The sequence below is a fragment of the Agelaius tricolor genome, unplaced genomic scaffold (assembly GCF_023055355.1).
Source record: "Agelaius tricolor isolate 1412-34295 unplaced genomic scaffold, bAgeTri1.0.p SCAF_11, whole genome shotgun sequence".
Lineage (NCBI taxonomy): Eukaryota > Metazoa > Chordata > Aves > Passeriformes > Icteridae > Agelaius > Agelaius tricolor.
Genome location: NW_027269271.1, coordinates 31,056,355 through 31,071,433, shown reverse-complemented (window position 1 = coordinate 31,071,433; position 15,079 = coordinate 31,056,355). Strand labels below are relative to the sequence as shown.

Below are 15,079 nucleotides of genomic sequence, written 5' to 3'. Positions count from 1 at the left end.
CCAGCCCTGGAGGCACCTCTGGGTGCTGTGTCCAGCTCTGGCTCCTCAGCACAGCAGGGACAGGAGCTCCTGGAGGTTGAGCAAGGGCCTGGAGCATCTTGGTGCCCAGGAAAGGCTGAGGGAGCTGCTCAGCCTGGAGAGGAGCCCCAGCTGAGAGGGGTCTTCAGCCCTTGGTGTCCCTGTGTGCAGGGAGGGTCAGAGCATGAACCAGGCTCTGCTCTGGGGACCCAGCAGTGGAACAAGAGGTAATGAGCAGAGACTGATGCATTAAATTTCATTGTATTGCAGTGGTGATGCACACCCTGCTGATGTCTAAACACTACAAAATAGAGGAATTAGAATTGATCTGGTTTCATTTCGTGTCCAAACCAAGCAAATATATAAAATGAACACTAGAAATAGGGAAAAGTAATTAAATGTTTAGATTACTCCTTTTTTTAATGGTCTGAGATACATAAACTGTGACCACATTCACAGTTTCTCTTAAATTGTATAGCTCCATTTTTCATTTCAACCACAGTGATTTACCTGAACATCCAATTTGGCATCTAGTTTATAAGTAATTCTATTTTTGTTTTAATTGAGGAGATTTTCTTTAACAAAGCATTTATATATCTTAAAAGTAGATTCCTGAAATTCAAATTTCATTTATTCAAGTTTCAGGTATGTGGTAAACAACCCTGTTTGCCAGTACCTAGTTTGAAGTTAAATCTTTGCAGAAGACTGCATAAATCCTTGATATGAATCCTTAAATATGTAAACAGGTTACGTAGTGTTGCAGTTTTGAATGACATAATGGAACATCAAGCAGAGTTATGTTATTTGTATTAACCTGCTAAACTTCAGATGCTATGTATATAGAGTTCATTACTTATGATTGTTTATTTTTTCTTTCTATTTAGACTTTTAACACAACCAATGTGACTAAATTGTGCCCAGGTGCTCAGTGTACTTTTGCTTTTTATGGAGGAGAAAGCCTGTACCATAAGTACATCTTCATCTTCCAGTTAGCCAATGCCTTTGTCTTTCTCTGGCTGGTGAACTTTGCAATTGCACTGGGTCAGTGTACCCTTGCTGGTGCCTTTGCCTCTTATTACTGGGCTTATAGAAAACCAGCTGATATTCCACTGTGGCCACTCTTCTCTTCATTTGGACGAGCAATACGGTAAGACTGTGGAGCTGGAAGCGAGCCTTGTCATGTATCTGACAAATGCTCTTTTTCCATCTAAGGAAGCCAATCTTAGAATATCATAAGAAAATGATTAGTCAGCATTATGGTTTAATCTCAGTGGCAATCAAGCCCCCCACAGCTGCCTGCTTGTTCCCTCACAGTGGGGTGGGGGAGAGAATCTGAAGGGTGAAAATGCGAAAGCACGTGGGTTGAGATTAAGACAGTTTAATAGGTAAAAGAAAGCTGCATGCACAAGCAAAGCAAAGCAAGGAATTCACTCCCCATTTCCCACAGGCAGGCATGTCCCCAGTACATCAGGGCTTCTTCATGTGTAGCAGTGTCTTGGAACAACAAACTCCGTAACTTCAAATGCTCCCCTCTTACCCTTCCTTCCACCACCTGTTTCTGCCTGGCACAGCACAGTATGGTGTGAAGTATCCTTGGGGTCATTTGGTGTCCGCTGTCCTGGCCATGTTCCCTCCCAGCTCCTCGTGCACCCCCAACCTGCTTATCAGTGGGGCAGGGTGAGGAGCAGAGCAGTTCTTGGTGCTGTGCAAGTGCTACTCAACAATGGCTAAAACATGGGTGTGTTATCATAATTGTTCTGGTCAGAAATCCAAAATGTAGCATAGCACAAGCTACTATGAAAAAAACTAGCTCTAGTCTATCCAACCAGCACAATTGGGTAGATGTAGTTATTAGGTGAAGGCTGTATCCTGTAGCCCTACAGCACCAAGGCTGGTGCAGCTCCCTGCCCCTAGATCCAACCAATTGTAATGCTGAGCAGGTACTCCCAGTAGACACACACACAAAATACATGTACACAACATGTGTACACAGATTGAGAGACAGACACTCACAAACACCAACAGCACCAATGGCTTCATCCTGTTCCTCTGTGGTGGATCAGGATAAAGGTCCATTCATTTTTAATTCCCACTAAAGGACCTTCCTTCACTTCTGATTTTATTTGTATATACATGCATATATGCATACGTATATCCATGTACATAGGGACATGTGTGACATAACAGTCAACTATTTTGTTTTTAGATACCATACAGGTTCGCTGGCATTTGGAGCCTTAATTCTTGCAATTGTCCAGCTTATTAGAGTAATACTGGAATACCTGGATCACAAACTGAAAGGTGAGATTTATTAATCTGCCCTAGGTTGTTAAGAGCTTCCTTGCTATATTACTTCCTTACTTTCCCAAGCTGTTTTTTAGCAAGGAAAAGAGACTAATTCCACATTATCCATTGTAGTTTCTTTGGAAGCCAGTAAATTTGTGTTCATTTACTCAAGCTGAGTCTATGTTTTTGGGAACCTAATGCAAAGTTCAGATGGGATATGAGTCTGATCTAATTGAAAGCTAGTGAGTTAAATTTGGTTGAGAGAGAGAGAGTTCATACCCAGAAATAAAAAAATAATGTCACAATTTAAGGTCTTCTTCTGAATAGCTTTCTACATTCTGACGACTATTAATGAGTTCTGTGTATGATGTACTCTCTCCTGCTCTTTTCAGGTACTCAGAACTCCTTCACTAGATTCCTACTCTGCTGCCTCAAGTGCTGTTTCTGGTGTTTGGAAAAATTCTTAAAATTTATAAACAGAAATGCCTACATCATGGTATGTCCCGTGTCTGCATGTTGTCTCCCCTATCTAGAACATTAAAATATCCTAGACACTACTAGTTCATCAAAAGCCAGCAGTACTTGAATCTGCTGATAATGGGATTTATGGGAGTTTTCAGTCCATATGTGTGGTTCTACTATGAAAAAGTACGATTTTTTTTCCTTCTAATTTCAACCTCTTTTTTTTCCTGTCTTTGTCCATCACCCTCCCCCCCAAAATAAGTGGGAAGGGATGGAATAACTGGTTAACTGCCCCTGTAATTCAATAATTGATACCCTGATTTTAACAGGAATATTAGCTTATTTCATATTGCATATTGATGACATTTCTGTTTGGAGGTGATAGTTGAATAAGGAGGTCAGAAGGCATGTGATGATTGTATTTCTACCTGGAAGTTAGAAGCACAAATTCTACTAGCAGAAGCAGTGATATTTCTCTCAAATAAGCCTTCTTAGCTTCCAGATAAGAGAAGTTTGAAATCTTCACATAAATTAACATACACAGATTTCAGCCTAGGATGTTCTGGCTGGAACATCCTAGGCTGAAATCTGTGTATGTTAATTTATGTGAAGATGTGGTTTTTCCAATTGGAAGCAATTTTGGTGATTGAATGGTACAGTCACAGACTTCTCGTCTCAGAGGAGGTGGCTGTAGTGGGTCCATTATAACCTGTGTTGATGCAATTGATGTTTCAAATTTTTGCCATCTTGAAGAGGAAGTGTTTTTGACAATCTTCTTCACAGTTCATAAACTGTCTGAGCTGAGAGCTCTTCTGGTATATCTTACCCTGGTGAACACTATTCCAGGAAGAAGTAGTTTTGTTCCTGAATAACTTTTACTGCTTTATTTTATGCAGATTTCTTCTTCAGGGAAAGCAGCATCAGGTCCAAGGAGATAACTACAGGGGTCAGCTCACTTCAGCTCTCCAAGTGCCTATTCTTTTCCACTGACTATAAATCTAGTTTAGGTAACTAGCAAAGGGAGAAGAACGCCTTGACAAGAGCCTTTTTTGCTCTTCTTCTCAAACTAATACTTAGTCTACTACCTGTGAGATCACAAGGGGTGGCATGCTCATTGCCAGATGATTTGAAGGGGAAAGATGGATAATATTCTGTCCCAGCCTGATGGGAAACATTGAGAAGTAGCAGGTGACTGAGGAAAGTGTTTTATGTTCATCTGAGTTTCAAGGCCACAAATTAGGGAGAGCTATGCATTACATGCAGATGGATCCTGGCATATGAGAAGGTACCCTAATTATTTAAATTACTTAACAGCCACTGTTATTTTACAGATTGCCATATATGGTAAAAACTTCTGCACCTCGGCAAAGGAAGCATTCTTTTTGCTCATGCGGAATGTGGTGAGGTAAGGGACTATCTCCTTCCCTTCTTGGAAATGTCAGGAGTTCCTACTATTGCACTCTGGGGGCACACTTCTTTCCTCTCCCATATCTTGTCCAAATACTGAGTGCCACTTCTGTCCTCAAATGTGGCCCTCACTTCTTACACTCAGTGTATAACAGCAGGTTGGCCAGTATAGTAACCCATGCAGAGTTGATGGAATCTCATTGTTTTGTTGTGATTGGTCCTTTAAATTCCTAAGTATCCAGTACATTGTAATAATGCCTCCAAGAAACAAGTGGAGCCCCTGAGAGGAGATCTGCAGATAGATGGGAATGGGGTGCTCATCATCTGTCATATGTTTGTTTTTTGAGTTTTGGTCCACTTGGTCTGAGAAAGGGAAAGCAGGAAAACCTAAGTCTTCAGATTCATTCAGAAATCTTATGAGGTGTTGGAGAGTGGAAGTAAAGAAGACAGAATACTTTCCTTTCCAAAAGATTGTCTTTAACATAACCAGATGTCCTCTGATGCTTGGAAATTTCCTGGCCCTTTTTTCCACTACCGAGCGTGTGGCCAAACTCCCTGTTCTCATCAGTACTTTCCTTCTCTGCTCCTGGCTCCTCCTTTGCTACTGTAAGATCAAAACGTAATGGGAGAATAACTTAGGAGCAGGCCATATTGATGCAATACAACACAATCTAATTACCAAGCAAGAGACTCAGTAAAACTGGTTAAGTGGTTTAAAAGAATTAAGTGAAGGACTGGAGGAGGAGGGAAATGGATACAAGGGCTGAAAGACGAAAGTGGAAATGGCACTTAAGAAAGAAGAGAAAAGGACTGGAGCTGGGAGATGGAATATCTTCACTGTGTTACCCTGTACTAATATCAGGACAGTCATGTCCATACTGAGTAATGGCTGTGCAATAGGAGAGAAGCTGCCTTCATTTCCTTACAGAATATCACCTCTCTGCTCTTTGTGATTTTGCTCTTAACCAGTAAGAGCAATAGTTAAGAGCTAGACATATAATTTTGTTGTTTCAAATAAAGATGTTTTTATCTTGTGCATTTTGCTAAATCTGAATTCTGACAGGTTAATGATGATTTGTCTCTTTAGTAGTTCTTAACATTTATTTTTCGCAGTAGTCAGTACTGTGTATTACCACATCCATAGTGGTAATATGGCCCCCTGTGCTATCAAGAGGTTGAAGATACAAAGTTAATTTTTCATCCCATTATTTATCTGCAGTTTATGGTAAGACAGGCTGTCTGAACATTGAGCAGAAACTCCCTGCTGTACTCCAATGAGAGCTGCAGATTTATTATCAGCTTTTCTGTCTGCCTTCATTCATCTGTGATTATCTTCCCGCTCTGAAGTTTCCTGCCTTCCGTGTTGTACCATGATATCTTAGAATAGTAGATTTGGCATATTATAAGGTCATGAAAGATGGCCAGAAGGATTAAGTGAAAAGGAGGCCTACCAGCAATCTACATAAATATGGCTTTTTGTTTTGATGTGTCCTTCTCCTATTCTGGCCTCGCTTATCTGTTCCCCTAGAAGTAAGGCTGAAATAAAAATATTTTGAAGTTTTTGGGTTGGTTGATTTTTTTTAAACCAACTCGAGGAATAAATAGTCTCCATGTCAGTCCTGTAGCAGCATTGCTACATTAAGGCCTTGCCCAACAAAGGCTCAGTGCTTTTTTGCCTCCTGAGATGATGCTGTAGCAGTACCCATCTCAGCACTACCTGTCTGTGGTGCTGTGTTGTCAGCCTGTAAAACCAGCAGAAGACAGCTTCTGGTCATGTTTTGCAATTATCCATAGATTTAAGGAGAAAGAATACAAATGTCTGGTTGTGATCATTATGTCTCATTTGTCCTTTGCTAAACAGGGTTGCAGTTCTGGACAAGGTTACAGACTTCCTTCTATTTCTGGGGAAAATCCTTGTTGCTGGTGGTGTAGGTAAGCTGCTTGTTTGTTTTCTAAATGGTATGCTTTATTTTCTGGTACCCACAAGCACGTCTGCCATATTCATATGTGCTTAGTTAGCAGCTGGAGGTTCTCATTTGTCTAACTATTTGGAAATCTATTTCTGTGTTTCTAGGATTTGCTAGATTGATCTAAAACCATTTTTTTCCCTTTCTCCCCCCTGCCCAGCACTTGGTTTGCCTTGACAGTGTCTTTTCCATAATTGCTTTTACAGCTTTTGAATGTGTGGCTGGTGCAAGGACTTCTGCAGCTGCATCATCATAGTTGAATCAAACCAAATTCGCATCCAATAAGTCAGCCACAGTCAGTTCTCCTTTTGTAAGAACTGAACAAAATTGCAAATGAGATTCACCTGGTAACAGCCTATAGATGTGGTGGTACAGGTCTGCAGGACCTGAAGCTTTGCTGTATTTGAGCCCCTTATATCTATAAGCTATAGTAAAAGAAATAGGGTATTTCTAGCATCCTTATAGGGTTTTCTTTGTTATCTGTAGATGTCAAATAGATTATTCAGTAGAGTAGTTATCAAGTAGACTCTTCATGGTTTTTTGTAACAGAAAAGTGGCTTTCTATCTTTTAAATGAAGCATTTTCAGAAATCCAGGTTGGCAGTGTTCTGTTGTGGTTTTTCCAAATTGTCACAGCAGTTTCAAAAACCTATTTTACAAATAGCCATATTTTGCATTCTGTATACTTTCAAAGTTAACTAATTAATTATATTTTAATCAAAAGTAAAACTAGTACGAAGAGCTGATATAAAGTGTTTTGTCATCACTGTGGAATTACAGTATTTATTAATTTTGCTGTTAAATTCAGTAGAATAGTGAAACAAAACATTAAAGTCTTTCTGGGCCCATTAATATCTTTATGGTAATTGATTAATTTACATATCTCTTCTGTTAGATAATTAGTATTGAAGAATGTATTGTTTACAAACTTGTATTGAAACCAGCCTTGGATCTGTTTTCTGTCTTATCCATTTCTTTAGATCCTGGGAAATTAGAGCTAGCATGGAAATAACTAATTGCCTGTGCTTCTTGCAGGTGTTCTTGCATTCTTTTTCTTCACACAGAGAATACCAGTCTTTGGACAGGAAGTGCCAATGCTAAATTACTACTGGGTACCATTGTTGGTAAGGCAACCATTTAATTTCCTGAATGCTTGGGGCAGTTTGAGGTGCTCAGACTACTCAGGGCATGGTCTGGTAACAGCTTCTTTGGTCAGCATCTCAGTGGCATAGTATCCACTCAAGTGAGGACTGAGCTGCTGCACTCCAATCCTTGGGATCCTTCAGGCAGAAGTGGCACTGCAGTGGCTCTGAATCTTCAGAAAAATTAGGTTTCACATTTCCCCAGACTTCCCAGGCAGCAAGACACTGATGACAGTGTGGCTTCTAATGGAAGGGACTTGCAATGCATCTCTCTCTCCTTTTGTAAGCCCCCCCTTAAATTTCAGAACATCTCTAGGCTGAGTGATTCTTGAAGGAGTTTGGAATATTCTTGGCATATATTCTCCTCAGAGGTTGAAATAATTTCAGTTTGGAGCTATTTCCAGCTGGAAAACTAGAAGCTACTACATGTTAGGATGCAGTGTCTTGAACCTGTGATCCCTGTCCACAGTATTAGTAACCTTTGGTAGAAATACAGAGCTGAGATTAAATTCTTCTAAATTTGCATAGCAGACTAGGCTTCTGACTTGTGTTAATACTACCACAGTGGTGCTGAAAGAAATTTGGGGGTTTATTGTGGTTTGTTTTTTGTAGACGGTCATCATTGGCTCCTACTTAGTTGCACATGGGTTCTTCAGCGTCTATGCAATGTGTGTCGACACACTTTTCCTCTGCTTTTGTAAGTACTACATTTTCTTTCAATAATACCTGCAAGTCATGGAAAGAGGAGTAAAAAACCATCTTATCCATCCTTCCAGACACAGAGATCTGGTGGCATACTAGCACACTGTATGAAGAATTAGCAGCTTCTTCTTTTCATATTGGCTCTGTGATACGGTCTTCCATGCTTTAGTGTTCAAATTTAATTACTTTAAGAAGTGTAAGGTAACTTTATGGTTTATGGAAATATCTGGCTTTTGTTTTTCAGATGTTCCTTAAATTTCATTAAGTTTGCTTCTGGGTGCTTTGTGAAGAGCCCTGTACAGTATTGATTTGCTTAAGCATCTTGACAGTAACAAATATATTCTTTGGTATATAGATGGCATTTTGTTTTCATTTTAATAACCCTGAGCAAAGTATTATGCTGAATTACCTCAAAGATTCTGTGAAATACCACTTGAAGCTAACTGTCTCTTGGACTCCCAATGGCAAACAATCAAAGGGACTGCTGTTCAGGCTGCCCAGATAGAGAATACTAAAATCACAAAAGAAATCTGCTGTTCTTGAATTAGGATATGATTATAAGAAGCAGGTGTCCTTAGCATGTAGTACCTTCCATGTGCTGTATTTTTCTATAATGAAAGCCATTCTGGTAGGTCCAAGTGTGTTGCCATGTGGCAGGACACAAGTAGAAGTTACTTACATGGTAGTGGTTGTTCTTGCAATTTGCAAATTATTTGATAATACTAAGGGAAATAGTCATAGGCTTCATCTTTCATAAAAATCCATATATATATGGATTACTGACGTGAGGCAGACATGGTAATACTGATTCTTTAAACACTCACTTTAACCTCACTTCCATAGAAACTAAGGTTAGCAAGGATTCTGAAAAACTGGGTTGCCAAAGAATCACAGGAACAAGATCAGTTAGAAAACTCAAAATTGGTATTTAGTTGAGAGCTACATCCTATTTATCTCATTTTATGGGCTTTGGTTCTAAGCAAACATTATGACAGGCAGACATAGCACTAATAACACTCAGCTCCTACTTTTCTATAGGGAAAAAAGTAATGTCTGCCTTGTTTATTTATATTCTGTTCTATTTCCCATGCTCCCATTAAGTAATGAACAATAGATCAGATAGAATATTATTAATTCACGGCAACAGGTTCTCAAGTAAACTTTGTCTTAGGCAGTGAAAAATGGTCCAGTTTTAGAAAGTGCTTAACTCCATGGCTGTCTTTGTGACACATTTTCTAGCAAGAGATTTCCAAAATAGCAGGGTTCAGTGAAGGAATGAGAGTTTCTGAAAATTTCTACCTATACTGCCAAACCAAAGATCTGGAGAATAAAAGGGATATATTGCTATCATTAAAAAATGACAAGATGTTTGTGTCTCTGCATCATGTAAAACCTCTTGTGGTCTAAGAAAATAGAAATTTGATAATGTCATTCATCAACTTAATAATAAAGCTAAATTACCTTGATTTCATTTCTTTTAATGTTGGGTCTATTGCTCTATCCTTTTTTCAATTCTTTTTGTGTCTCTGTGTGTGTGGTTGTACTGCTGTTTCCTTTTTTGACTGGTCTTGCTGTGTAAATTCAGGTGAAGACCTGGAAAGAAATGATGGATCTACAGCAAAGCCCTACTTCATGTCAGCGAGCCTCCACCGAATTCTAGGGAAGAAGAAACTGAGCCCTAAGAAGGCAGCGGGATAATGAACGCTAAACCTCAACATCAAAAAGTGTCACTTTTAAGCAAAACGTGTATAAAGTAGGCAAAAGTAAAAACTGTAAATGATGCTTCTGGTTAATGGGTGATTCTTTTTTCCTTTTGCTTATATAAAAAAAAGAGCAACATTGGTAACATTTAACTAGTTTAAATGCTTAAGCTAACAGCTGTGAAAACAAGGCCACATTTTAGTTTATAGAGTGCCTATGAAAAGGAAAATGTAAATTTGAAACTTTTATAAGTGTATAATGATGTTTTAATAACTTTTGTAATACAAGTTGCTGCCTTAGATGACAGCAGTTTTGATAATGTTTCTTATAAGTGTATATTTGTAAAAGAAATTCAGGCAATTTTTTGAAAGCACTAATGTATAACCTAATTAGCCATAAAAAAAGATAGTTTGGGACTCCAGTTAATGAGGAGATGGTACTAAATTTGTAAATATGGTGCTATGATTGTATTTTTTTGTACAAGCTGGTTTGCAGCTATTTAAACTGTGATTATACATGCATTAATGATTTCCTACACTGAAAAATGTAGTGATATTTTAATCACATCCACAACTGCATCTTTTAAGACATGATGGTACCCTGCAGATCCCAAAGAAGGTAGTCAGAAAATACTTAAGTTGATACTGTTTAAAGTGAAGTTTTATGGGAGTTGTGCTTAAAAGATTATATAACTGAGAGAAGGTCCCACTGCAGCTGAAGTGATTTGTGGTTTACACAAATGAGGTTTCATCTGGTACAAGATGGTGAATGTATAATTTTTAGCTGATGTCTAAGAGAGATGCACATGTGTTAATATCCCCCTAACCCTGACAAGTCTCTGATTGCGTTCTGTGTTACAGGGAGGTTGAGCTTCACTGAAAGGAAAACTAAATGCAGTCCTTTTTTCCATTGACTGAAAGTCTTCGCTCTGTGTGTGTGCACAAGGAGTTCCATTGCCTCTGCCTAGCTTAGAAGGGCTCCAAGCCATTGGAATGACTTTGCAGGTGCAGAGGGCTGGGGCTGCACTTCCTGCACGTTTCCATGCTCCCAGTGGCTCACACAGTAAGGTACTAGGACATTGAACTCAAATCTTCTCATGGTACATACAGAATGAATTATTCAACTACTGAAAGATGCTCTGAAAGATTTAGTTTGCTTTTTGATTGTTAAATTTGCCCAATCGTTAGTACAAAGTCATTCATACACCTGTTGGTAGAAAGCGCATTAACGTTCGGTGGGGTTTATGACCCTTCCAGTAGTGGAATTGTCACTGCCATTAAGTAACATCTCTGCTGATGGAAAAAGTCTTAACACTGGAGAGTTTATCAAGTCTGTTACTACCAAGACAGAGCTAAAAAGACTTTAATTTATTTGTCTCCTGGGGGAGCCAAGGACCCAGCCATACTGAGGCCTGCCCCTATTTTTCATGGATTCCAGTGGATTGAAAAAGTTATTTCAGTACTTTCCAGAAGTGCCATGTGCCATACATTTGCCAGTTCTGTGACTGGAGTTTAGCACCTGTAAATACTTTTCTAACCCTAGATGTCCATTGGTGCCACAAAAAGAAGTGCAAATTCTTTTCCAGATGGTTCGAAGGCAAGTTTCTGGGGAAAGTTTACTGACCATCTACATCCCAATGGGATTTTGCTGTCTAACTTACAGCTCTGATTTGTGATGTCTGTGATCACTGCAAAGGCAGTAATACTGTCCTTCATGCCATGGGTCTGGGGTCATGTTGATGCACAAGCGACCACCATCCACACCCTTGCAGTCATGGGCATGCTAAGATCTTGAAATTCAGTGACCTGAGGTGCAGGTGGGAGTATCCTTGTAAGCCTTCTCTTTGGACCACTGTATGCTGGAGCCTTTTCCCTGAAGCAAAAATGAGGAGTTCAGTTTAGGACTCCAATAATGTAAAATAAAGGCGTATGGTTTCAAATATAGCTACTGATTATAGGCACCTTAGATTTTGGTAACCCCTCCTGAGATACCCTAGAGGAAGGTTGACTTTTAGAAAGGACTGGGAATCCCACCTTTGGGAAATAAAAGGACTCCTGAGAGATTTTTTCATCATCATCGTCGTCATCATCATCATCATCATCATTCCTTTCTCACTATGTGCATGGTGTGGATTACACTCCCCCACACACCCCCCCCCCCCCACCCCGTGATTCTAATATTTTTTGAGAATTAAGTCAGTAACTTTTGGGGGTACATGTAACCATTCTGTGATTAAAGAAGCTGTTGGTCTTGTTACAATCCATGTTTTAAAGCTTTTTTCTTTTAATACTACTGATTAATATTCAGCTAAAGAAACTGCATTACATGATCTATATTTCTACTCGACTTGAGTGTCTTACTGGGAGCTCAATTGAAAAAGCATATTTCTGAATATAGCTTGCTTTTTTATCATATGAATGTAACCACAGAGTTTACTAGGAATAAAACGTAATAGGAAATAGTATACAGTTATTTGACTAGAAAACTTTTGTAACAAACCTATGCATTTACTAAAGGAATTTCTAAAAGTGAAAGTTTTAAATTGTATTATTATTTATATATGGTAAAAATTATATATATGTATAAGTTTGCTCCTCTCACTATTTTGTGAAAGTATTTAGAATGTAACTGATCATCATTTTTGAGAAGAAAATTTAAAAGCCATTTTCTTACGATGTAATTATGAGAACTGTGAAAATACAAAGCAATACCATGTAGATTTTGTAATCAATAAATTCAGTAAGTAATAATTATTTAATATTAAAATTGGCTTTTTAGAAATAAATTGCAAATAATTAGTCAAAATAATACAAATATTTACTTGGGAAAGGTTCACCTAAGATATTTGAAGACTATCTTATTATAATGGTTCCTAATTAATCCTGTGGCCAGAGTCTGCAGATGCACACCACAGAGGAGGTACTAATATTGACGTTTTTGGATTTGGACTTTTACTTTGTTGCTTGCTTTAGTATGAAATTAAAAATTCCTTTTTTTACTGTAGAGAGTGGAACACAGTGAAATATGCCATGTGCTTTGCTGCTCAGCCCCCCAGGGCTGGTGACACAGTGCCCACAGTGCACTGGGTCAGTGCTTGCGGTGCTGATGGATGCAGGCGCGGCAGATCCCAGAACCAGCGGGCTCCTGAGCTGCCCAGGGTCATGCCAGGCACCTTCTCCCTGGGAGGAGCTGTGGAAAAGCAGGTGGATCTGAAGAAAGACCCTTTTACATGAGTAGAAAAATAAACATTCTCAAAATCACAAACAAGCAGAATGTAGAAACCAAGACAGTAGAAAACACCTGCTATCACATCCATGTGATCACATTTGTTTAGTTTGATTTGGATTCATTGTATCTCCCTAAAGCATATTAGTGAATGGCTTTCATTTACATGTTTTATACCAAAGTTTTAATGTCAAGCCTTCAAATTTTGTAAGAAAAAAAAAAAACACCACAAAAAAACCAACAAAAAACCACCACACACACACACACACACACAAAACCATCAAAACAAAACAAACCCCATGGAAACAAAACACAGAAACAAGAAGATAGGATCATTTCTTCTGATGAGTATTTTTTTTCCAAACAGTATTCAGCAGATGATTCTTGGGTGATCCAAGGATGCTGAATATTCCTTTAAATGTTAGTATTCTATGAAATATTTCACTATTGCATGTTCTACTGTAGAACAGGAAAAATATTTTGGTGGATGCAATGTCAGGCTGATTCTTCAATTGTCAGTAAGTGTTCTTCCACAAGTGGGCTGTCAAAGAAGTGGTTATGAAGAATAAACTGACTGTTTTTGAGTAACCCAGAATGTCTCCCTTTGACCAGTTGCTCAGCCTGGACAGCTGTATCCTTGCAGACAAAGTGCCTTACTGGCTGTTACTTTACCTGGCTTACATTTTGAAATTAATTTATACTGTGTAGACTACAAAACAGAAAAGGCTAGAGAGGAAAACCAACACTTTATTTCAAATTGACTAACAAAAAATCAACTGTAGTAAGGATGTCAGATGTGTTTGCACTGTGTGATGCAGCACACTGTTGCTGTTGAGAGATTATGAAAATTGATGGTGTGGTCCAGGAGAAAATGTAACAATAGTGTTGCAAATAAATGAAAACAATGCAAGACTGTTCCATTTTTATACAGTAGATTTTTAAAATAGCTTTAATTTGTGATATAGTGGACTTCTGAGTGGGGCCTATTCTGCTTTCTGTTTACAATGATCATGTGTATTGTACCTGTGTAACTGTGGGTAGAACTGGGCTCTTGCTACTTACAACACAAGGAATAAAACTAAAAATTACATATATATTACTGTAATACATTTATTTGTGTGTTTATAAACATAAGGTTCCTTCTCCATTTCAAGACTGATAATTTCCTATTCTGGAACCATTTTATAAATTGTTCTAAATTTTTAAACTTTTGATACAGGCAATGATTTTTGGGGTAATTTGTAATTTGTACTGCACTGTAAACAATTGAAAATGAGTGTTTCTTCATGTTCAAGTAATACTAGTGCTATTAGTATTAAAATTGTCTGTTACCCTATGCTACAAAATGTCCATATACATTTGTCCCAAATAATGAGTTTTAAAGCCATAAAAATGGCTCTTTGAGGTTTAAGAAATGAAAGGTAGGTTTCATTAATATGATTCTTAAGATCCTATTGTTTTGTCAAAACCGAATTAACACGAGCATGATTATTTGAGCTCTAAATCCTGTTGCTTCTGCTATGCAGAAATAGAATCCTATTGTTTAAATCTCTTTGATAACGGAAGTGCTGAATTCTGTTTCGCAGTTCTTGGGGATTGTTCTAATAAAGATTTCGATACAAGCCGGAGTGCGTCTGCACCGCGCGGGGCTGTGTGCGGGGCTGTGCGGGGCGGGCCGGGGGCTCTGCCGAGCGGAGCGGGGACGGGGCGGCTCCGGCTGCGCTGGGGCCGAGCGGGACGCGGGGCGCGTTTGGTGCCGCCGGGGCGCGGGGTGCGAGGCGCTGTTGGTGCCGAGCGGGGCAGCCGCTGCCGCGGAGGAGCAGAGCAGAGGAGGCCCCAGGAGGGGCCGCTGCTCCTGGTTGGAGGGGAATTCTGGGGTTTATTTATAAAGGACGGAGGATTGTTGTATCTTTTCATTTAAATTTAGATTTTTTTAAACAATGTAATAATAAACTATACTGGGTTTTGTCTGAATCCGAATTGAGATCTTATATGAAGCAAGGTGTGTGGCTGAAATGATACCATAGAACTCAGTAGAAATCTTTTTTGGAGTTTAGGAGGCTCACAGTCATATTTTCCCCTGTCTTCGTGAGAAGTGAAGAAACCTTTACTGTACACCATGAGTTGGCTGAGCATCACAGGCAGATGACCTGTGGCAGATGACTCCCAA

General features: G+C 39.0%; 1 protein-coding gene across 3 annotated transcripts in view; it reads left to right on the top strand.

Moving 5' to 3' along the window:
- SLC44A5 (solute carrier family 44 member 5) overlaps positions 1-14,531 on the top strand; it is a 70,742-nt gene extending 56,211 nt beyond the window's left edge. For all 3 annotated transcript variants that reach the window (XM_071437007.1, XM_071437006.1, XM_071437005.1), the window contains exons 15-22: positions 903-1,165; positions 2,225-2,319; positions 2,697-2,800; positions 4,098-4,171; positions 6,035-6,105; positions 7,175-7,263; positions 7,894-7,978; positions 9,569-14,531. In XM_071437007.1, coding sequence (XP_071293108.1) covers positions 903-1,165; positions 2,225-2,319; positions 2,697-2,800; positions 4,098-4,171; positions 6,035-6,105; positions 7,175-7,263; positions 7,894-7,978; positions 9,569-9,681 — 894 coding nt within the window. In that variant the 3' untranslated portion in view covers positions 9,682-14,531. The remainder of the gene's footprint in view (positions 1-902; positions 1,166-2,224; positions 2,320-2,696; positions 2,801-4,097; positions 4,172-6,034; positions 6,106-7,174; positions 7,264-7,893; positions 7,979-9,568) is intronic.
- Positions 14,532-15,079: the final 548 nt, after the last annotated feature.